This window comes from Artibeus jamaicensis, unplaced genomic scaffold, assembly GCF_021234435.1.
Source record: "Artibeus jamaicensis isolate MK-2021 breed Jamaican fruit bat unplaced genomic scaffold, CSHL_Jam_final contig_760, whole genome shotgun sequence".
Classification (NCBI taxonomy): Eukaryota; Metazoa; Chordata; class Mammalia; order Chiroptera; family Phyllostomidae; genus Artibeus; species Artibeus jamaicensis.
In genome coordinates this window covers 2,562,650-2,584,573 of record NW_026521955.1, presented here as the reverse complement: position 1 = coordinate 2,584,573, position 21,924 = coordinate 2,562,650, and the positions used below count along the sequence as shown (strand labels likewise).

At 47.4% G+C, this 21,924-nt stretch overlaps 1 protein-coding gene across 5 annotated transcripts in view; it reads right to left on the bottom strand.

Annotated features, from left to right (window-relative positions):
* The window catches only part of TTC6 (tetratricopeptide repeat domain 6), a 265,950-nt gene that overhangs the window by 229,090 nt on the left and 14,936 nt on the right, over nucleotides 1–21,924 (bottom strand). For 2 of the 5 annotated variants that reach the window (XM_053672512.1, XM_053672515.1), the window contains exons 2-3: nucleotides 11,071–11,151; nucleotides 9,404–9,478 (exon numbers count right to left, since the gene is read on the bottom strand). In XM_053672512.1, coding sequence (XP_053528487.1) covers nucleotides 9,404–9,478; nucleotides 11,071–11,151 — 156 coding nt within the window. Of the gene's footprint in view, nucleotides 1–9,403; nucleotides 9,479–11,070; nucleotides 11,152–21,195; nucleotides 21,291–21,924 lie in introns of those variants that run through there. The other 3 variants (XM_053672514.1, XM_053672516.1, XM_053672513.1) reach the window with 2 other exon arrangements.

The following is a 21,924-nucleotide window of genomic DNA, read 5'->3' as shown; positions in this document are numbered from 1 at the left end:
AATGCTATATAATCCTCCTCATAGTTTTTGGCTGTTATTGTTTGCACAGGTGGTAGGTAATGTGTCCATACTGACACCATCTGCATTTCTTCCGATAAAAGATTAAAAGGTAGTACCTGGGACAGGTCACAGGCCAGAAACACATTAATACCTGATGAGAATTTGACTTGACTCTCCCAACTGCACTTCCCTTTTGTTTCTTAGTTCCTGTCTTGCACTCCCTTCTCAACTTTTCCCAGGCTTGTGGTTTGCTATTAAAGTTTAACAAGTGTTCATTGTTCAACATTTCTCAGTACATTCTCTCATGTTCTTCATAGGAAAGTTGTTCTTTATACGAAAAAAAAATAAACCAATAGGAAGTAGAACTCCTAAGTTGAAGAGGAACTTCTATTATATTGTCAAAATAGGTGGTATCCCAATGCTAAATGGGCCGGTCCACCCAAGGATGGTGCTTAACAGCCCCACCCACCTCTCAACACTGTAAAACATGTAAAATCATTTTTAAATGTACAATCTCATAGGAAAAATAACATGTTCTCTCCTTTTTCATAATAATTTCTTAAAAAGAAACAGATTAGGTCTGGTTTGGAGATACTCACGGGAAAATAATGTAGCCATCCCAAAAGGAGAAAGTACGTAAGATATCAAGCCTGCTACTCACAATCCATTATGAATAAGTTTATGCTATACTTGAAGATGGGACAGGGTGTGACTAAATCTTTGCAATCTGAGCAGTGATTTAATTCTCCTTTTTTCCCCAAATTATTGGAACTCTATGCCTTTTCCTTCCTGCGCGACCAAGAGGTTCTGGCCACCTGAACAGTGAGGTCGTCAGAAAGGCCAGGAGCCAGGTTTCTCTCTTGTCCCACAAAGTCTGGTCAGACATAGGAGGAAGCTCACTGGCCAAAAATTGCTAAAGGTCCAGGGAGAACTACCTGTGTAAATGGTCTAAACTCTGGAACAGGTAGCTCTCTGGTTCTTGCAGGTGTGGCTGTTCCTCCTACTAGAACAGAAGATCCAAAGCTCTATTTTAGACTCTAACTAAGATAGAAACAAATAGAGCAGACTACCAGAGGACTTGGCTGCAAGCTACATGAACACTTCACACAGGGAAATGATTCAGCCTAGTTTACAGAGTAATACACTGGAAAGGGTTACAAGAGTCATACGCTGGGAATGGAGCCAAAGCCTCAACTGGTTACATGGATTACTTCACCTTGACTCCCTCTACTCTATGGCCACAGGCATCTCAGTGGGAACGGTGGCCGACTAAGGACAAGATTTAGGTTCTCTTGGGTCCATGGCCGAGTATCACCTCAATTCACTTCCTAAACACACCAACATCAACTTCCAATGCACAGCACTAAAGTTCCAAAAGAAACATTAAGCTCAAGATAGTCTATCTCATCTAGTAAAATCATCTAGTAAAAAAAAAGAATGGCAAGAAAAGTTAAAATATTCTGAAAAAATATTTGCTTTTGAAATAGCAGTGGTAGAAACAAGATCTCTTTGTGCATTGATTATAATTTATGAAGAACTCTAAAAGTAAATATGCAAGGATTTTAAAATTTTTTATTATTTATTTATCTTTAGAGGGGAAGGGTTAGGGAAAAAATATCAATGTATGGTTGCCTCTCGTGCTTCCCCTGCTGGGAACTGGCCTGCAACCCAGGCATGTGCCCTGACTGGGAATCGAACTGCGATCCTTTGGTTCACAGGCCCGTGCTCAATCCACTGAGCTACACCAGCCAGAGCTTGAAAATATGCAAAGATTTTAATAATTTTGCTAAGAAAATGGAGTAGCAGTATTTTCCCTACTTTTTTTACACTTTCTATAATACTGATTTTACCACCTTTGATCCTAATAATAATAATAATAGAAAATAACATATATTATGGTAGTTTAAATGATATAGAAAATAGAGGAAAGCTATTTTCAAGCTCAGAATATAGCTTTTTCTAAACTATTCAGAACCTAAAGAAATTTCAATAAAAGCCTTTTATCATTCTGGCCAGAAGAAATCAGATAAAAGCTCCCAGACAGCAACCACCACAGAGGAGTGAGACAGAGAGCCCAGAGGAGAGACAGCCAGAGAGAGTAATTTCCCATTTTTATGTCTAAACACCACGTGAGTCTAGACTGACCTCTGAACCATGCATAGCTGGGACAATCTCAAAGCAATACAGCAAGGGTTTATTAAAGAGCCTAAATGAGCTTCAGCTGAACATAACCTCCAAGTGCAGAGAGTAAGATAGAGTTTACAATGACTCTAAACTAGTGAATTGCCTGTTAGATAAGCAAAGAAAAAAATCAACATTCTTCACAGGAATATAACAGAACCAAGAGTCTACACAACAAAACATTCACTGTGTCCAATATATAACCAAAAAGTACTTGACATAAAAACCCAGGAAAATCTGACCCATTCTCAAGGGCAAAGATAATTAACAGATGCCAGCCTAGAGATGACCCAGATGTTGCAACTATTAAATGAGGACTTTAAGGCCACTATTATAACTATGCTCTGTGAAGTAAAGGAAATATTCTAAAGATGACTAAAAAGATAGACAATCTTAAAGAAAAAGAAGTATTATATCTGAAAATAATATTATTTTCAATAAAAATTTGACTAGCAAAATGGAGCTGTCACAGGGAAGAGTCAGTGAACTGAAAGAAATCAACAGGAACTATCAAATATTTAAAAGAGAGAAAGAGAAAAGCTTCAAAAACAAAAGCCTCAGAGCCCCGTTCAACAAATGGGAAATCTGTGTCCCAAAAGGACAGGGGAGAATTGGGTGGAAAATATTTCAAGAAATGATGTCTGAAAACACCCCAAATTTGGAGAAATACATACATTTATAGATCCATTACATTTCAAGTAGGATAAAGTCAAAGAAAATCACATGTAAACTCCTGGAAACCAAACACAAAGGCAAAATACTGAAAGCAGACAGAAAAAAACACCACATTATTTATAGGAAAAACATTCACAATGTCCAGGATATAACCAAAATGACCATGGACTTCCCATCAAACACCATGGAGACCAAAACACAGTAGACAGGATTTGTAACATGCTAAAAGACAAAAAAAAAACAACCACCCACATCAAATTCCTGTCAACCAGAATTATGTATCTAACATGCATTGTCTTTACAACTAAAGGCAAAATGAAGACATATTCAGATGAAGGAAAAGAGAATTACTTACCAGCAAATTATAACTACAAGAAATGCTAAATAAAGTTCCTCAAGCTGAAGAGAAATTGTACCAGAGGAAAACTGAATCTTCAGAAATGAGTTAATAAGATCAGAAATGGAAACTGTCTGGTTAAGTGTAAAAGTCATCTTTTATCTTATTTTTTTAATTGTATGAAAAAATACAACTTTTTGTGGGGGTGTTTGTATACACAGATGTAATGCATAACAACCACCAAAAAGACTGGATAAGGGTGGATAGAGAACTATGGTTTTAAATTTCTGTATTTTATGTAAACTAGTTCAGTATTAACTCTAGACTGTGAAATGATAAGGATGTATACTATAATTCCTAGAGAAACATTTCTTTATTCTATTGATTTTAGAAAGAGAGAAGAGGAAAAGGAAGAGGAGGATAAACGTCGATTTGTTGTTCCGCACTTTTATGCATTTACTGGTTGCTTCTTGTATGTGCCCTGACCACAGAGCAAACCGACAACCTTGGTGTGTTGGGACAATGCTCTAACCAACTGAGCTACCTGGCCAGGGCCCTAGAGAAACAATTTTTAAAAGTAATACAAAAAGGTGTAACTAACAAGTCAATAGATAATAAAAAGGAATACAAGAAATGAAGTATTAGAAGATATTTTAGACTAAATAATAATGAAAATGCACGATCAGAGTGGGGGTGCAGCTAAAGCAGTGCTTAGAAGGAAAAGTACAGCTTCAATGGTTAAATCTAAAGGAAAGGTCTAAAATCAATAGCCTACAATTCCACCTTAAGAATCTAGAAAAAGAGAACTAAAGGATGCCCAAACTAAATAGAAAGATACAACTATGAAGATGTAAATCAATCAAAGTAGAAAACAGAAAAGTAATTGAGAAAATTAACAGAGCCAAGAGCTGGTTCTTTCAAAAATATCAACAAAATATTTAAAACCCTTAGCTAGACTGTTCAAGAGTAAAAGAGAGAGAACAAAATCAGAAATAAAGATTTTCACTACAGATCCTAAAGATAGTAAAGAATAGTAAGAGAACGCAACAAATTCAACATTTTAGATAAAATGGACAAATCTTTGAAAATTGAAACATCAAAATTAACATAAAAAGCAGCCCTGGTTGATGTGTCTCAGTGGATTGAGTACTGACCTGTGAACCAAAGGGTCACAACCAGTCAGGGCACATGCTTGGGTTGCTGGCTAGGTCCCAGGCAGGAGACGCAGGGGAGGCAAACACATACTGATGTTTCTCTCCCTCACTTTCTCCCTCCTATCCCCCCTCTCTAAAAAAATTAATAAGTAAAATTTTTAAAAAACATAAAAAGCAGATATTCTGAATAGCCCTATGTTAAATAAACTTATTCATTGGCAAAATCCTACAACAAAGAAACTTCCAGGCCTAGATGGTTCTCTCACACTCAAGAAAGAAATAACACTCATCTTACACAAATGTTTTTAGGAAATAGAGGAGGAAGGAACTCATTTTCTGAAACTTGCATAACTATAATACCAAACCTAACACAGATATTTAAAAACAAAAAGGAAAATACATACCAATACCCCTCATGACCATAGATGCAAAAATCTTTAACAAAATATGAACATATCAAAACCAAAACTCTATTTTTCAAAAGGATAATATATCCTGATCATATAGAGTTTATCCCAGGGCTGAAAAAATCATTTAAAGTTGAAAAGGACTATAATTCATGACATTAACAGAATATAAAAGGATAAAAACAATTATTTCGATAGTGAAAAATCACTTAACAAAATCCAGTGTCCATTTATAATATAAATAAATAAATAATTCTAGGCAAATTATGAATAATAGGGAGCATGATTGGATCAAGGTGTGTCCTCAATCTGATTAACAACAGACTTACAAAAAGAACCTTACAGCTAACATTACATTTTTTGCTTTCCCCCTAAACTGAAAAACAGGAATAATGCCTCCTCTGTTACCACATGTATTCAACATTTTACTAGAGGCCCTAGGCCATTACAGTATAGTGAGAAAAAGAAATAAAAAGAATAAAGGCTGAAGCCCTGGCTGGTGTAGCTCAGTGGATTGAGCATGGGCCTGTGAAGCAAAGGGTCACTGGTTCGATTCCCAGTCAGGGCACATGCCTGGGATGCAAGCCAGGTCCCCAGCAGGGGGCACATGAGAGGCAACCACACATTGATGTTTCTCTCCCACTCTTTCTCCTTCCCTTCCCCTCTCTCTAAAAATGAATAAATAAAATATTTTTTTAAAAGAATAACAGCTGAAAAGGAAAACTCTCCCTTTTTGCAGATGACCTAATTTTTCTGATTAAAAACTTCAGTGAAGCCCTGGCTGGTGTAGCTCAGTAGATTGAGCATGGGCCTACGAACCAAAATATCACAGCTTGATTCCCTGTCAGGGCACATGCCTGAGTTGCAGGCCAGTTCCCAGCAGGGGATGCACCAGAAGCAACTATACATTGATATTTCTCTCCTCTCCTTCCCTTCCCTTCTAAAGATTAATAAATTAAATTTAAAAAAAAACTTCAGTGAACCTACAAAACAATCACTAGTGCTAATAAGGAAATTATCAAGGCTGTACAATACAAAGTTAACGCACAAAATTAAACTGTATTTTTATATACTACCACCAAACAATTAGAAAACACCCCATCAAAATAAAATACTTAGAAATTAATCTAACTAAAGATGTCCAAAATCTGCACAATGAAAACTACAAAACATTGCTAAAAGAAATTGAAGGGCTACAAAAATTCACAAACCATGTTTATAAATGGGAAGATTCAATCATATTCTTAAAATGGCAATTTTCCCCAAATAGATCTATACAGATCCCATGCAATCCCAGTCCAAATTCCAGCAGGCTTTTTAATAGGAAGTATAAGATGATTGTAAAACGCATACACCAATTCAAATGTCTTAAAATAGCTGTGATTGTTAAAAAAGAAGAAGCTAAAGGACTTGCACTATCCACTCTCAAAATTTACTAAAAATCTAAAGTAATCAAGGCAAAGGTCCTAGCAAATCATTATACTGGGTAAAGGAAGCCACACACACACAAAAGTATATATTGTATGTTTCCATTTATATAAGCTTCTAGAAAATGCTACCTATTCTGTGGTGCACACAGCAGATCAGTACAGGAAGTAGATGGTAGGAGCACGCGAGAGCACGGGTGGATACTGAAGGGAACGGAGGAAGGAAAAGGTTCAATTACCTTGTTTCCAGTAACGATTTCAAACTTGTACACACATGTCAAAACTCATCAAATTATACACCTGTATAGGTTGTATACATCATACGTTTTGCACAGTTCATTGAATATAAACTATATCTCTGTGAAGTTTTAAGTAGGAAAAACAATTTGTTAAACTTTTATATTTGCATGTTAAAAATAAGAACACTGGGGAACTCCTTTAAACTCCTTCAATGGATGTCAGCCAAGGTTTCACTGCGGTCTACGGTCTCCACCGCCAAGCAAACTTTCCACCGAGCCCCACTCCCCGGCCAAGGGTTATAGGGCCACACTCAGGAAACAGCTCCTTATTCCAAAATTAGACACACTGACCTCAGGGCTGAAGGCAGAGATGACCTAATGACGTTTAACATTTGCCTAAGACAACTGGTCCCTTTCGAAGGATAGCAGAAAAACTCGGGGTGTTGGAAGTTAAATTCCCTCCACCTTGACCTTCCACACTCCCAGCTGCCCCTCGGAGTCCTACCCCTCCTTCGCCCTACAAAACCTTGCTTCTTCCCCACTACCTGGCGGTCAAATCCAGCCGGTCCTACGGCCCGCCGGGTTTTCCTCGCCCCCCCGCTCCTCCTCGCCACGTGCTCCCCGCCCCCTGCCCCAGCCCAGGCCCCCCTCCAGCCCTAACCGCCGCTCCAACCCCAGCTCTAGCCCCACTCCATTCTCGGCGCGAATTTCCCCCAAGACTAGCTCGGATTAGGGAGGCGGAGCCGAGGAGGCCCTAGCTCCGCCCAAATATCACAGCCTTTCCCTCCTACTGCCTCCCGAGCGCAGCGCCCCGTGCCGCAGTCCGCGTTCATCTCTCACCCGGGTCCGGGACGCCTCCGCTGCCGCTCAGATGGCGGGAAGGTCGGCACCGCAGCTGCCCCGCGAGCATCCAACCGGCCTGTTGGGGGCAGAGCGGCCGGGCGGGTTAGCCCTGCTCTCGGGGAAGGGTGAGCGCGCTCCGTCGCCCGGCAACAAGCCGCCCGCCCTCCTCCGCCCCCGCCCTCTTCCTAGGCACCGCAGTGCACTGCGCTGCCCCTCGGAACCCGCTCCTGGACGCCTTGGTCTCCGAGCCCAAACCCGGGCTGAGCGGCCTCACTTCTCCCGGCGGTGTGAAGACTGCTCCCAAAGAGCCTCCGGGACGGAGGTTCGCTAGATCAGCTGAGTTTGCTCAGCTTAACCAACTGCTTTCTTGACACTCTTGTTCCTCCTATATTTAAACGAATAATGCTAGACCACGATATTTAAAGCTTTTCTTTAAAAATATTTATGTCTGCATTATATGCCAGTTAAGGGTACATTTGGGGGTGGGGGGATTTTCCATGCTCTCCACCTGGAACCCAACTCATCCAGAGACTCTTAAATCAAAGGCAGGAGATTCAGGAGAGTTCCTATTAAAATACCGGGATTGACCTTATTCAGAGTTTCTGGATGTCTAAGGCAGGAAAGGTACACTAAGCAATAATTGGCATTAACTACTGAAGTGGAATATACACTTTATGATCCAGCAATTCCACTCCCAAAAGAAATGCATTCACAGTGCACCAAGAAACATGTTCAGCAACAACATTCATTAGCAGTTTAATTCACAACAGCTCAAAACTAATAATCTAAATGTCCATCAGAAGTAAGGTGCATAAATTGTGGTATAAGGTACAATAGTATGCATTAAGGAAAGAAACTTCTCTGTGCATAAGAACACAGAATCCCTCTATGGGGGGGACTATAAAGACACAAGGGAGAATGTACTATACAGTTCCGTTCATATGAAGTTTAAAACCCAACTCAGCAAAGAGTTTGGTGCTTGTGGATGTGTACTCAGGCAATATATTAGAAATAAACACAAGAAACTAATAACCATAAGAGTTAAAATAGTCGTCTTGGGAGGGGAGAAAGTGATGGTGAGTAGGTGGCCAGTACAGGAGTCTTGGGATGCTATAGGCTGTTCTAGTTTTTAACCTTGGTAATGGCTGCTTGAGTTTTTCTTTGTGGTAAACTATCATTTTCTGTTTTGTTCATTTTCCCGAATTATATTTCACCAAAAGACAAAAAGAAAAACCAGTGAGATGATAGTTCTTTGCTCAGTGCCTTGCACTTAGCAGGCCCTCAAATGTTTATTCTATTCCAAACTCTATTCTCTACCAAACTCTCTCTCTCTCTCTCTCTGTCTCCAAATACTCAGGCAACTAATAAATGAGATCAGGAAAGTGAAAGATAAAACTGCCTTCTCCGTGAGGTCCCAGATGCCAGAAGTTCAAGATAAAAGAAGGGTCTGTACTGGCCCCAGTGCTGGGCCTCAGAACAGCCCAGCTGTTCCCCGGCCTCCCTGAGAGAGGCTCCTGTTCTAGAGGCACAAGACCAGGGGCACACCAGCTTTGTCAGTTGGGCAAGTTGCTCCCCTCTCCGTGTTTTTGTAACCTCATTTGTGAAACAGAGATAATACTCTTACCTCAAAGGTCTGTTGCTTTGCACCTTAATATAAAGAGTTCAAAAATGGTTGAACGCCCACAAGACGACGAGAAGCATCCTACAGAAGAAAGCCCGCCATCCCTGATGTTCATGGCAACCACCTCACATCCCACTCTCCTGCGGGTGCTCCCCTAGGGCAGCTCCACTCTAAGTGTGGGAGTAACCCCTTCAAACAATAAGCAAGTTACTTTCCTGTGCTAATTAATAGAATGTGCAAATAGCCAAAGTGCTGAGGAAGTGACACATCTTCTTGGTCTTGAGACCATCTACTGCTCAAATATAATACATAGGCCATGTTCCTAAACTGGAAAAATCTAAAAATGACTGTAACTTTTAAATATATCTATCATATAGCCAGGAAACAGATGGTGAATAAAGTGTTCATTAATATTTTGTACAATTAAACATTGTAACTAGTCTTGACTGAATGGCTCAGTTGGAGCACTGTCCTGTTCACCAAAAGGCCACGGGTTCCATTCTCAGTCAGGGCACATACCTGGGTTGAGGGTTCAATGTTTTTCTCTGACACTGATGTTTCTCTCTCTTCCCTTCTCCCTCTCTTCCACTCTCTCTAAAATAAATAAAATATTTTTTTAAATAAATAAATTCCAACCAAAAGATTTTGCTGTGCTTGAGTAGCAGATGTAGAAAGACTTATAAACATTAACCAATAAAGTCAGAAACTATAAATAAAATATTAATGAGTATTTTTAAAAACATCTGCATTTAAAAATAAAATGATAATGGAAATGAAAGCCTGTTATAAAACTTACAACATTTATGACAGGCATGGAATTAATATTTTTGAATAAGAAATAGAAAAGCAGTCAAATTTTTTTCAAAGTTTTTAATTGAGTAAGAAAGACATCAAAAGGCAGTTCCTAAAGGAAGTATTTATGGCCAATAGAAATATAAAAATATTCAACTTCAGTAGTAATCTCAGAAATGCAAATTAAAACAATGGCATGCAATTTTGCCAATCACATCACAAGGTCAGTGATAGAATACGTGAATGGGAGCGAAGAAATAGGATCACTGTAGAGTTTTGTTGCCTTTTTGCCAGATGTCATGTAGTAAAATGTCTCCAAAGCCTTAAACACATGCATGTCTTTTGTCCTAGAAATTCCACTTTTGTCAACTTTTTCTAATCATAGAGGCATGCAAATTTAACCATAATGATATTGAAGCATTGCTTTAATCATTGAAAGGCAAGAATCTTGTCTTAAATTTAGTATCTTCAGTATCCAGTGCAATGCCTGGCCCATGGAGAGCGCTCCCTGATGGACACACCTAAATAATGTCACTGATTTAGCATCCGCCAAGACTGCATTGTTGCCAGAGCACAGACTTATCGCTACAGAAATGTGAAGCCAAAGATGCTCAGGCCTTAGGGATGTACACGAACATTTCCCATGAGCCCCTGGATGGCTGGACCTACTTCAGTGTCTGGTTATGTTAACACAATTCACCACTAGCAAAAGTCTCAGTCTGTGATTTTATAGCAAAGATCAGTTAATCAAAGGTTGAAAAAATAACCTGGACACTATCAATATTTGGTTTTGACATAAATTACTTCAACAGTGATATCAAGTGCAAATTAGCAAATTAAAATGTTGACTAGAAAGCAAACATACTCAGAGTTTGCTCCCCCTGCTAGACCCAAAGGCAGCCGGCCTGCAGAAAGCAGCCCCCACAGAAACCCGGGAGCCTTCACAGTGCACTCCAACATGGTCATGGGGGAGGAGTAGAGCCTTTTGGTGAGTCACAGTATGAGCATGACACTGGAAAGCATGGAAGACATCGTATGTCACTTCCATGAGTCTTCATTCCTTTCCTCATCGGTTAGGTCCTCACAGGAAACAGGTGGCATGGTCAAAAAGGTTTAACAGAGTGGAATGGGGGCGGGGCGTAGAGAACCGAGAGGACTATTTACCTGGGTATAGGTCGGGCCAAAGAGAACTAACATTCAAGGTCCAGCAGCAACAGGAAGGTACTGCCACCCTTGATCTGAAGGGGTAAGGGTGAAAAGGAGGTGTTAGCAAAGCCCGGGGAGAGCTGAAGCTGGGAAGAGGGACCAACTGACAGCAGCTGTAGGCTCAGAGAGACATAAAGGACAAAGCCACAGTGATGTGAGGAGAAGGCATGAGGAACAAGTACACCTACTGCTCTATTCTTCTGGCCTCCGTTCCTGCACCATTGATCCACATTGGCCAAATCCAGCTGGGAGTCCGTAGAGATTGGACCCTGGAGCAAAGAACAGTAGGGCAGAGGAGGGGGCTCAGAAGCATAACGTAGAGTAACCAGCGAAGTCCACTACCCCAAGTTGCCTGTACTGCTTTCATCCATAGAAACTAATGCATGGGCAGAAACTTTCCTGCCTTAAGGTCCTCCCCTGGAATTGCTTACCCCCTGCCTGCTTACGCTATTTTCCCCATTGTGACCTGATTAACATATGCCGGACTTCCCTTGGCCCCTATAATCCAATGTGATTCTAACATTTGAGAGTATGGAGTTCAGGAAAGAACCCCTCTGAGATATCAGCCTTTACCCTTCCCTAGGGTGCCTCAGAAGTCTGGCCACCTGGCATGGTCTCAGGATTTTTAAGGTAAGAAAAAAAATAGCAAGCAGTGAGCAGATGGAAATAAACGTCTCCATCTGAAAAGAAAAGATACAAATAACACTAACAAGCCAGGTCCAAAACAAGAATACCTGGCTGAGAACTGAGGGTTTATTCTTCTTGGAGGCAGCGTCTGGTATTTAGCATTCCGATTACAATTTACACTTTCAAAGGGATTTGCTTAGGTGTTCCTCAAGTATGGTAATGCACTAGAGATTCTGCTGAGTTTGAGGTCAGAACCACTCTTTTCTAGAGGTAGACATGTAAGACCGTTGGATGTGCTTTGTAGCCTAAACATTGAGCTTAGAGAACCAATGCCCGGTTTATCCTTAGAAAAACTAACAGCTCTCCCTAAGTAAGCTGTAAAAACAGAAGCTGCATTTAGCCAGAGATCGCCTGCTGCCGTGACTTCTGCCAGTCCACTTCCCCAGAAGCACCTCCCCCAACACTGATCCATGGAAAACTAATAAGCTTTGAAGATGTGTTGTTTTTCTGTTCTCCAGTGAAGGAAACCGTTTTGTTTTTGTTTTAATCCACCTGGTTCTGATTACTGAGTAAAGGAGAATTCCAAAACCTATCAGAGCCTTGTACACAGAGCCCATCGAAGTCCCGTCTGAAATTTCTGGATCCTTGTTGATCGAGCCAAAGATTCACCCCAAAACTCCAGCCTCCTAATGCAGCTGGAGGCATTAATCAATTCTTGAGTCTTCTCTTCACCTCAGCAAATGGATCTATATCTGGAGAAACCCTTTTCTGGGTTTCATGTAGCATACTGTTAGTATTAATTAAGACTGGGCACCCCACTAAGCCTTCTTCCATATGCAAATAAATATTTAGGGTCTTTAATGTTTGAAGGATCCACCATAAGCACAGCATGCTTGTTTCATTCAGATGGACTTAGACTCCCAGGAAGAAACTTTTTGTTTTTAGGTAATCTATACTAAACAACCCTAAAAGACAGCAACTAAAACTTCTTTGAGGTAATGTCTTAGGTTTTGAGGATTTCAGAATGTGACTTAAGTGATACTTCTCCAAATGAGTCCTAAGTTGTTTCTTCTAACCCTGTCCCTCAGAAGGGGGTCTGAGGAAGAAGGGAGAAGTATCTGGGTAAATCAGGAGTCCTTACTCCTCACATCAGTGTTCCCCAAGTTCGGGTTGCTGGGGGCAGAATGGCCTCCCAGAAGCCCAGAGCACTTCTTTTCACCGCTCCTACAGGGATGCTTTCTGTACCCAGGCCCCAGGTCTTGCCTGACTGAGGTCGCCATAGCCAGGGAGATGGCACAGGTTCACCTGGCCTGCCAGGCCCGCAGGAACATCTTTGGGGCCCTGGGAACACACGTGCTCCTGGAGTCTGACTTCCCTCCTCCTACCCAGCGATCCGGGAAGGGCGATTCCACTGGCGGCAGTGGGGGGGGGGTCCCTGTTGCCTAGGGAGCAGGAGGAAAGGAACCTCTCAGGAACTTTGAGCCTCCTCCCCCGAAGGTCCTTAACCTGTGCCTGATTGCAGTGTCCTCATCCTTTTCAGGTGACACTTGCCTCACCATCAAGGATTCGCCCCGCCCCAGGCAGCTCCGCAGGCAGGGTCACTGGGAAGGGATTCTAAGCAGGATCGCAAAGGATGCTGAGAGGCCTGCGGCCAGACTAGACACCAGGAGCTCACTCCCCACACGGGAGCTCCCCTTTCCTCCAGATCTGTAGTCAGGAGGGACCGGGATTTCCAGGGAGGCACGCTGGTGATCAGGTGCAGTAGACCTGTACAGCGGAGGGGCTGGGGGCTGGACTGCACAGGGGCAGTGCCTGCCACTATGTGTCCAGCATTCTCCACCGTCCAGGCTCCCAGAGTACTGCGAAGGCTCTTTGTTTTTGTCACCATGTAGTGCATTTGCTCTGCACACAATTAGTGAGGTAGGTACTAATATACCCCTTTTAAAGCTGAGAAAACAGGCTCAGAGAGAGCAAGTCTCGGATGAGAGTACGGATTAGAATCCAGATGGCATTCCAAATCCCATGTGCTTAAACATAAATCCTGTTGTCCTTGTCAACTGCATGAACAAGCCAGGTTGGAGCGTGTGTCATGAGAGAGACCCTCGGCCTCAGAGAAGCAGCAGCCAGCCCTGCCCAGGTGAGCGTGCCCAGCTCTATGCGTCCTGTTACCTTTTACCTGGCCTTGGAAATTGGAAAGCAGGCTCTACTCTCTCTCCTGCTTCCTGTATTTGGAGATGCTGGAGAGGGAAAAAGGGAAAGGCTTTTGCCCAAAATGTACCATGAAACATAGACCACAAAACAAAACTAGAGCAACAGGGAGGGAACTCTTCTTCTTGGTGCCTGTTCTCTCAGAGCCTTCTGCCCCTCCTGGAGAGACACTTTCCACTCCCGGTGCTGAGTCGCCCCTCGTCCCCATCAGCAAACTTCCTACATTCACACAGGTCCTGCTTCCCCTGGGTGGGGTCATCGGGCTTCACTGCCAAGCCAGCCACTCCAGTTTTTGTTCCTCTAACTCACAATGACCATGACCGGAACTGGGAGTCCAAGCTCCTCATTTGGAAAAGAAGGAAACGGAGGCCCAAAGAGTCTTCCCAGGTTCTCCAGAAAATGCGAGGTTGGTTGGAGCCCAGCCGAGCTCCCCACCCTCTCCAACGTCCTGTCCACGTCTCCTCGTATCCTCTCTAGCCCTGGCTTCCTCTGTCTCCCATCTCTCGGGACAATGCCCAGTTTATTCTCATTCCAGCACCTGCAGGAGTTTTAGAAGCTCTGCCCCAATGTAAACTGACCTTCAACCCGAGCACTGCGCACTTTACTTACTGCAACCACTTCTTTTGGAGGGGCGCGAGGGGACGGTCCCAAGGAGGTCAGAGGAGATCAGCGATTCACAATAGAAGGTATTTGGCAGTAGGAGGCTGGTGGGGTGAGGAGTGTGAGATCCACCCAGCTGACTGTATCATTGAAAGCATTTGAAAAAACAAACCCACCAACCTACCCCAGACCTACTAGAACCCTAAGTCTACACTGCGGTCAGGCTGGACCAGAGTTCTGAATCCCTCTCCCAGGCCACGGATTCCCAGGCCACGGCGTCCAGGGTTGGTATGAGGCGCAACCACGGAAGGAAGGCATTATCTACAAGAAAAGGGCCTGTGGCAGCGGCACCTGAACTCTGGCAAAGCGGCACCATCGGTGCTGGTGAGGGGTAGGGACATCAAGGACACCAGATGTGGCCGGGGCACGGTGCTGCCAGGCAGCTTCCCGAGTGACAGGGGCCCAGAAGAAAAGGAGGCGCACGTACTTCCTCTCTCAAGGACTCCCACGCATGCTTTCGTGGCAAATAAAACTTCAGGAGGACAAGTTGACATGAGGAGTCTCTAGTTAATACCTTGCAACAAAAAGGCAGGCTCTGAGAGTTTTGGTGGTCCATTAAGAAACTCATGACATCACCCAGGTAAGGTATGTGGAATAAAATGTTTGGCATCCTAAGGACAGGGAGGCAATTAAGGTAAATGCCTGATGATTTCAATCTTGCTGCCATGCCAGGCGCGCTGAGAGCCCAGAGGCCAGAAGGACAATTTTCGCCACACAAACCGCCCCCAGCCCATCCCCCAGGGGCCCCCCAGCTTCAGAGTGGGGAGGCGGCACCCCCGCCCCGGAGGCCCAGGAGCACAGCCCCCGAGGTCTGCTGCACGGCTCCTCTGTCTGAGTGCGTGGGCTCGGCTTCATTTGTTTGCCAATTTAAACGTATTATTTAAACACGGACATTTCTTTTATAGCACCAAGTAAAACATTTTGCTTGATGGAAAACTGATGGGGTTTCTCTAACTTTTAATCAATATCTGCTGTTGAAAGACTGAGCTGCTGCCTTTTCACAATAAGTGGAGGTTGGGGGAGTGAAATATTTGCCTTGAGCCACATGTTGACGCCCTTAGATGAGCAAAGGGGCCCTGACTTTGCCAAGTCCTGGTACCAGTGTGAGGTCGGGGAAGCTTTCCGAGTTGATCATATCACCCTGATGATTTTGCTTAGAATTAGTAATGGATGCCAGGGGAAGAACCACGCCCAGCGAGCTTGTAAACCTAGGGGTCCCAGGACTCTGAGACCTTGACCATTCTGCCAGAAACATCTGTCAATCCATTCATTCGTTCATTCTTCTGTTGGTCAGTTCATTACAAAGCCCACTGGGCTGAGACACATCTCAGATTGTACACTCACGTGGAGAATTTGGAGTGGGTAGATATGGTTTCCAGACTTCAGCATCCGTTCCCACCCAACACTGGCCGCTCCAGTGTCTGAACTGGGGTAGTTAGTTCACTGATTGAGTCGGCAAATCTTTATTGCAAATCTGTGCTCTGCTCTGGCAGCAGGGACCACTGTGGTCCCCACCCTCAGAGAGCTTCCAGCCCAGCAAGGAAGACAAATAAAACAAGAAAGACACAATGGAGTTTGCTTTAGGGGAGTGATAAGAGCCCAGCAGGAATCTGGAGCAAGGCATGGACCTAAAAAGAGAAGAGCTCATTTGGTCGGGAAGGTCTGCAAAGTCCTCACGACAGACAGGGAGTCTGTGCTGGACTTGCCACCACAGAAAATGCCCAGAGCTGGCAGCTGCATTTCCTACTTCGCTCCGTCTACAATAGGCAGGCAGGTCTGTAGCACACAGAATGTGGTCAAAGTTCCTGCAAATCTTGCTAAGTAACCCAGCAAAAACAGAAGGCTGACGCAGAGGCTGCTGCCTAGTGCTCCTGTTTAGAAGCAAACTCACCAGGTGAGCCGGGTACTGGTTTTGCTCTGTGGCCAACAGGACAAGAAACATGAAACAACTTCAAACAGATGCACAATTGGTTAAAGTTAAAACAAAACTTTCTTCTGATGTTAGTTCTGGGATAGCTTCTGGAGATCCCAGAAGCCACTCTGAACAATGTCCTTGAATCCAATTTTAATTTTAAATAAAGAATGTAACCACCTTCCAGCCATTCTAATAAATCAGTCTTCTGTCAGTTCAAAGAACAATTTTAAAATTAGGTGAGAATCAGAAAGACAGCCTGGCTAGAATGCATTTTTACCTCTTTTTCTGTATGTTGGATATGATTTGCTTTTATTGTTACAAAAGCTTTGTTAAACAGAACTATGTAAATTTGAGGGTGATCACATTTGAATAGTCAAAGTTAAACCACCAGGTCGTTCAAGGGGCCGTGGGAAAGTTCTTCAGGTGTGTTGGCGGGAACCAGTGCCTGGGAGAGGGGGCGGTCAGCACCTAGGAAGCTAAATACCGGTAGACTGTTCAGGATGGATTTAAATTCAGGCTGGCTGCCTCAAGGCAAGAGATGGCATTCCTTATCTGTGCCCTCAGTTTCCATCACAGCTTCATATCAGCGTGCATTTCTCTGATGAAAGGAGTCGAGGTTCCGACCTACCCCCGGCCCAGGCTTCCAGCCTCCCAGCCCTGGGCCACCCTTCACCCCACCCCATGCAGCAAGTGGCGGGTGGGGGGGGATACGCCGGAATCTCAAAGGGCCTCGCCCCAGTCTGTGACACATAGTAGGTCTCAGCTACTCTAGACCCTTTCTGCTCTCAGGTCTAAAATTTGTTGCATTTTCCCCTAATTTTCCAACTCTGTGTCTAAAGTGTACATTTCTATTCCCTCCCCTAGGGCCCCAACCCCAGCGGTTTTCAAAGAGCTGGAGAAAAGTACGGGCCCTAATGAGAACAGATAGGGCTTCAGGGGCGCACAGTAGGGGTGAGGAGAGACTGGCTGGGACCCGGCACAACCTTGAGCTTGGCCTGGCCGATGTGAGTAAAAAGCACTCGGTAACTAGGGGGGCGCAGGTAGCTGGCGTCGCTCGAGGGCTGCAAGGACCCAGGTCTGAACAGGGGCGCCCTGTCCACCGCCCGGGCATCGCGGGACCAGGTCCTGGCTCTCTGCGGGGACCCATGTGACATTCACTCCTTCCTTCCAAGGCCAGTGATTGCCCAGGAGGGCATGTCGCCCTTCCCAATCTTTCTCATTTGAATACATGGAAATGCAAGTTGATTTTGGCAAGGTGATGCTCTTTCACGGCCAGAGGGACGGTTTTGACGCCCAAGGGTGAGGCCATGGGTGGGGAGCAGCTCCGGCTCCGACATCCGGCTGCGGCCGAGCCAGCCCCGCGCCCCGGGCAGCTCCAGGAGCAGCAGGGGAAGAGGCAAACCCAGCGGTAAAGAGTGGGGACTAAAATGTTGCCTTGAACTTTTCCAGTAATGTGGACGCCTAACAGGTAGATATGTGTTGGTCCACGCACACAAGTGCTGGCCAGGCGTGAGGCCGGGGACCTCATACTTCTCCGCATGGAGTCGCAAGACAGAGCCGGTTAGGTGGTCCCAGGGCCCCTACCCATTGAGGGTCGGACGCCTAGTGAGTTGTGAATTAACTTTAATTAATTACTGAATGATGTAAGGCCAGAGAAAAGGCAAGTATGAAGACAGAAAGAAACGGTGGGGGAGGAGAGGCAGCGAAGGAATGAAGGAGCAGGAACCCCGAGCTTCTCTCCTGCCCCTGGTCCTCACACTGGTCCCGGCAGCAGTGGGACGCGAAAGCCTGGGCCGCCGCGCCTCTCGCCGGAGTGGGGTCCGCCCTCCCGCAGGGCCCGGGCGCCTGCCCCGGGCCCGGCACGCGCCTCGGTGCGCGTAGGCCTGGCACAGGCAAGAGCGAATAGTGACTTGCAGCGCGTCCCAGGCCTTCCCTGGTCCTACACCGACCCCGGCTCCCAGTGCGGGTTGGCTTTAAACCGCATGAGGCCTGGTCTTAGTTTCACGCGTCTGATTCACTCGAAGGCGAAGTTTTTAAGCTTCTTAACTGGGTGGCGAGAGTAGGTCTGCGGAGGCGCTCGGACCAACCTGCACCGAGCGTGGCTGGGCCCTCGTCAGCCGAGACCTGAGCACAGACACCGTCTGGGGAGTCGGCGGGCAAAGGGGACAGGCTGGGAACACCCGAGGAAAGAGTCCTCGAAAGGCTCCAGGGGCCGCGGCAAAGCCCCACCGCCCCCGGGTCCTGCTTCCCGCCCCGCCTGGCGTCCAGCTAAAAGGGCAAGACCCCGGCGCCGCCCCCAGGCAGCCGGCGGGATCCGAGGCGCACGCCTCCGGCCTCCCATCGGCCTCCTGCTGCCGTCGCCCTCCGCCTCTCCCTGCCCCGGCGAAGATCTATCTGTGGCAGCGGCTCCCAGCCAGGTAATGCTGGAAAAGGCACGCGGAGGTGGCAGAGGTCGGCCGCTGGACCTGCTCGCATTCGGAGGCCTCGCCTGGAGCCGACCCCGCGGGCGGAGAAGGCGCAGCTTCTGGGGAGGCGGAGCCGCTCGCCCCGGGGCAGCGGGAGCCCCGCGCACCCCGCGGCCCCGACCGCTGCGGCGTCTCCGCCGGGGCTGCCCCCGGCTCCCGCAGACCCGTTCTCGCCCTGACGCGTGGGGCTCCCAAATCCCCAGGAGCTGCCACGTGGCTGACCTCGTGGCTCCCCAAGGTCCAGCTCCCGGGAAGACGAGGCACGATCTCCCGCTAAGGGGACAGACCGGGCCTGTTTGGGCAAAGAGGCTGGAAACCGGCCGGCTGCAGCGGCGCGGCTGGCCACCTGGCTGCCGACTGGCCGGCACCCGGGAGGCAGCGGCTTTGGTTTATTTATTTTATGTATTGTTTATTTTCCAAATCAAAGACCCCAACATGGCCCAGGTGATTCGCTTTTAAACCTCGAGGAAATGCCTAGCTGACATCTGGGTACGCGAAACCTTCACCTCCTCCATTTGTTCCGTATCTTGGAATGCCGCCGCCGAGATGGAGGCGGACGGAGCTCACCGGGCTGCCGCCTCTCCTTCCAGGCCTGGGGCGGTCGTTCGGCGCGTGAACCGACACCTCCGGCCGAGGGCGGCACGCGAGTCTGCAGCCTCCCGCGGCGAAGCTCAGCAGCCGGCGGCCGCACTCAGCGTTCCCTCCCCACGACAGGAGGCGCTGTGATCCCCGTGATTCTGGGACCGCGGGCCTCGGACCCGCCAGGCGGGATCGCCGCTCCGCTCCAAAGCGGGCCGAGTTCACGGTTTACTGCCTTGGGCTTTTTGAGGAAGCTCAGGAGAAACTTCTCTTTGACTATCCCGCTATGAACCAGGGGATTTTTTTTTAAGTTGACTTTCTCTTTCTCTCTCTCTCTCTTTTTTTTTTTTTTTTTTGAGATGAGGTTTAATAGGGTTGGAAAATGGGATAAGAGGAAAAATACCAGATTCCTTTCGCTGAACCCCTTTAAGGTGACACGGGTGTTTTTCCTCCTCAAAGCACCAGCTTCTTGTGCACCATAAAAGCTTTACTAAGTTGTCACTACCCATTGAAAAACACCCTAGTCATGTTCGAGGTTGTTGGAGAGGCAAAAGGGCGTTGGAGTATCAAGGAGGAATGAACAAGGAAGCTCATTAGCACTGAAAACGCCCGCACCCCGCACCCCCCCCCGCCGCCCCCGCCGCCCCGAGATCGGTCAGAGGAAGCTAAGCATCCGTGTTCTTTACAAATTCTACTAAGGTCCAGCAGTGGACGGGAAATACGCGCAGACCCACACATTTGCAGACCCATTTGCACAAATGGATGGGGCGGACTTGCAGTTACAGGGGCAGGATGCGTTTGGAGAGAGGGTTCCTGCGCTTAGGTTTTCCAGGTGCGTTTAGTTCCCCTCTCACTCTTTTCCTTACAATGTGACGTCTCTCCCCTTTTTGTTAAAAAAAAATGTAATCCAATGCTTTTATCTTTTTTCCATTTCCTTAACTGCGCATCCTCACCCTCTTCTGCTCCCCTGCTGATTTGGGAGATTGTGTGTGGTTCAAGGACTTAACCTGATTCTGTTGCCCGATTTCAAGGAAGAAAGATTTAAAAGAACAAAGGGGGTAGAGGGGAGTAGGGAAGACCTGTTTGGAAGACAAGTGAAAACATATTTCTCAAAATGAGACTAATAACATTTTAAACGCTTTGCCAAACAAGAGTATTTTGTGGATTTTTAGTCATTTTAGAAAGATTTTATTTTACTGCTATTTAAAGAAACCTAGTGATGCTACAGAGGGTACGACACACTCAGAAACACACATGGTCACACGAAAAACACACGCTGTCGGAAACACACTCACGCAACCTATCACCAACTCGGTGCCTATCACCCAGTCCCCCTGGCTGGTATTCCTCAGGACCTGCGGGCAGGCCACTACCCGGAGCTTCACAGGAGCCGAGGGACTTTGCCTGGGAGAGAGCTTCCCATCGATGTCCGGGACCGACAGGACTAAACCAGCACCTAGTGTCCCGGCCCGGCCCTTGCAAGCCGGAGGGAGCACCGGACGGCGCCGAGGACCACGGCCGACGCGGGGTGGCACCTGTCGAGCAGAGTGGCTGCATTCCGGTAGCGGCGCCCGGGCTCTCCCTGCTAACGCGCCCATCTGGGGCGCTGTCCCCTCCCCCTGACCTTTCCCTCCAGGAGCCGGACAGCCGCCTCCGCCTCACCCCGCGACTGCGGGAGGGGCGGGCGGAGGAGGGGCTGGGCCGGGGGAGGGCGCCGCCTCGGCCGCCTGCCCTATCACAGAGACATCTGGTCTCGGTTTCTTCCTCTTTACGACTGCCACAGATGACAAGGGGAGTAGAGCGGACTGAGGCGGAAAAAAAGTTATGTCATAAAGGCATAAAACGGTGCTATGACTCACCTGCTCTTAGCCGCAGGTACGGGTTTCGTGGCAGCGTCTCCGCTCGGCTAGCCAGGGCCGGGACCGGCCCGCGTCACTCCGCTCGGCCGACGCAGGTGGCCGAGTGTCTAGCGAAGGGGCAGAGCGGGCCCGTCCCCTTTCCCGCGCCCGCAGTCGGAGGGGCGGGAGGTGGGCTTCTGCGTCCCCGTGCCCTGGACTCGGTCAGGAGTCGGGAGGGCGGGGGCCGGACAGCGGGAGGGCGCCGGACGCGGCAGGTCCCCCCGGGGAGAGACCCCGGGCCCCTCGGCCGGCACCGCCCCGGGAGCCGGGGCTCCGACGGCGCCGCCCCCGGCGCTGCTCCTCCGCGCGGGTCGTCGCGGATCCTCGCCGGCTCGCCCGCCCCGCCCAGTTTTCTTTTTTTTTTTTCCGCTTCCAAAGGGGGTTACACCCCACCCCCACCCCACTTCCCTCTTCCCCCAGCCTCCGGGCTTAAACCAATTACGCTGCTTTGCAAACAAAGTGAGGGCCGGGCTCGGGGGGAGGGGGCGCGGCGGGAGGGGGCGCAGGGGCGCGCGGCGCGGCGCCGCGGGGCGGGAGGCGCGGCGGCCGTTCTGGCGGGCGGCCGCCTCGCAGGTGCACCTCAGGCTTTGTAGGTGCGAGCGTCTTTGTGCGGCGGACAAATGGGGAGAGGACGAGGAGGTGGGCACTCGAGCGACGTAAGATCCACATCAGCTCAACTGCACGCGTCTC